The 2,407-nt window shown below is 35.9% G+C and overlaps 1 protein-coding gene across 1 annotated transcript; it reads left to right on the top strand.

Moving 5' to 3' along the window:
* Positions 1 to 409: 409 nt before the first annotated feature.
* LOC129232748 (uncharacterized) lies at positions 410 to 1,719 on the top strand (the record flags this gene model as incomplete). The annotated part of the gene is made up of 1 exon (XM_054866851.1): positions 410 to 1,719. A coding segment is annotated over exon 1 (1,285 nt), but the record flags the coding sequence as incomplete, so codon positions are not given.
* Positions 1,720 to 2,407: the final 688 nt, after the last annotated feature.

Below are 2,407 nucleotides of genomic sequence, written 5' to 3'. Positions count from 1 at the left end.
TAATGTATGAATCTGGGGCTGAAAGGGACACTATCATCGGGGCTGAAAGGGACATGTCCCTTTCAGCCCCAGAAAAATTATGCTTATGTTTAAAATCTTCTTTTTTTTTAATTATTTCAATAATTAATATATTGCATTAAAATTTTAATAATAAATTATGAAAAAATGCTTTGTTAATGTATAATTTAAATAACTTTAAACTGCAGGTATATTTTATTAATTTAATAAAATCAAATTAAGACATACAAATTTTACAACTTTTTTTTTCAGTTGCAAATATGGTACGTAACTACAAAAGGAAGACAGATAGAGTCAGAAAGACTGGATCTGAGATGGAAGCAGCTGTAAATGAAGTTCTAGTTCATGGACAGTCAGTTAGATCAGTTTCTAAACAATATGGGATTGCTAAATCATATTTAGCACGAAAAATCAAAATGTATAAAGAGATGGGAGAAGTTAAAGAATTTACTCACAAGCCAAACATTGGCAATAGAAGAGTGTTTACTTCTGAACAAGAAACTGAATTAGCTTCTTATTTAGTTAAAGCTGCAAAAATTAGTCATGGATTAACTGCTGTGCAAACCAGGACACTTGCTTATGAATATGCTTTGCTTATAGAATCGCCACTGATTCCGGATGTTTGGAAAAGCACAAAGCAAGCTGGCTATGACTGGCTGAAGGGATTTATGAAACGAAGTGGGGATCTCTCTCTCCGTACTCCTGAGCCAACTAGTCTGTCCCGAGCAACAAGTTTCAATGCTTTAAATGTCAGAATATTCTATGAGAAACTTGCAGAAGTAATGAATCGCTACAAATTTACAGCAGACAGGATTTATAATGCTGACGAAACCGGGATTACAACTGTACATAAACCACCCAAAACTATTGCAAAACGTGGTCAAAAGCAGGTTTCACAAATAACATCAGGCGAAAGGGGTCAACTCGTTACTATGTTATGTATTGTAAATGCCATAGGAAATACTTTGCCACCTGTATTTATTTTTCCAAGAACCAATTACAAGGAATTTATGCTTCATGGTGCACCTCCACAGAGCCTTGGATTGGCGTATAAGACTGGATGGATGACATGTGATAACTTTCTTGCAGCTCTTAAACACCTTGCCAAATATTCTTTCTGTACCCTAGATAATCCAATATTGTTACTAATAGACAATAGTGAAACACATATAAGTGTCGAAATCATAAAGTTTTCCAAGGAAAATGGCATAGTAATTTTGACATTTACTCCTCATTGTAGCCACAGAATGCAGCCACTCGATGTTTCTGTCTTTGGCCCATTTAAAGGTAGATACAATGCTGCTGCCAATAACTGGATGATAACAAACCCTGGCAAAACCATAACCATTTATAATGTGGCCGAACTTGCAGGCATTGCATTTTCTTTGGCCTTCACAAGATCGAACATTCAGTCCGGTTTTCATAAAAGTGGCATTTATCCTTTTAATAAAGAAATCTTTACTGAGGAGGATTTTTTGAGTGCCTACGTTACAGACAGACCAAACCCAATAATAGCCCCAGAAACTTCTCCCAGCCAAAATGATGTATCGCAACCTGGTACATCAAAAGAAGTCGAGAAACCATTATTGGATTTAGCAGTGCCAGTCCCGTCTTCTAATGATACAAAGCATCTCTCTATAGAAGTGATCCGACCTTATCCTAAGGCTGCACCAAGAAAGGCATGTAGAGGTCGAAAAAAGGGTTCGTCCCGAATTTTGACAGACACACTTGAAAAAAAAAAAGAGTGGAACAAGAACGTTTAGCAAAAGTTGCTAGTAAAGGCAAAAGTAAATGTGCTTCTTACAATATTCAGAAAGACCGTCCGAAACGAATAAAACGGAAGCTTCTCACAATCTCATCTAGTGACAGTGATGATGACGACAGCTTTCAAGCATTGGATTCAACAAGTGATTATGATGAATTTATTGTGAACAAAACAAATATCCAGACAAATGACTTTGTATTAGTGAAATTTTTAGGAAAATACTGTGTGCATCATTATGTAGGAAAGGTTGTTGATAATCCCGACACAGACGAACTGAAAGTAACTTTCCTTAGGAAAAGTCATACATGTTGGAAATTCGGTTTTCCTGACAATGAAGACACTAGCATCGTAGATATGAATGATGTTGTTTCAAAGTTGCCGCCGCCTTTGAAATTGGGTGGCACAGCAAGGATGAATGCACAATTTCAATTTCCAATCGATATTAGTTCATTTAGTGTTAAATAATTTTCATATTTGTTTTTTTATATGACATTGAATATGCTGTTGTTTGGGAAAGTATTTTCACACAAATAAAATTGTGCTGCAACATTAAGTACTGTTATTTGTTGTGTTCCTTTCATCCCCATCATATGTCCCTTTCAATCCCGATGATGGGGCAGAAAG

Source organism: Uloborus diversus, unplaced genomic scaffold (genome assembly GCF_026930045.1).
Source record: "Uloborus diversus isolate 005 unplaced genomic scaffold, Udiv.v.3.1 scaffold_1356, whole genome shotgun sequence".
Classification (NCBI taxonomy): domain Eukaryota; kingdom Metazoa; phylum Arthropoda; class Arachnida; order Araneae; family Uloboridae; genus Uloborus; species Uloborus diversus.
The sequence above is the reverse complement of the archived record's forward strand: the minus strand, read 5'-3'. Positions and strand labels throughout refer to the sequence as shown.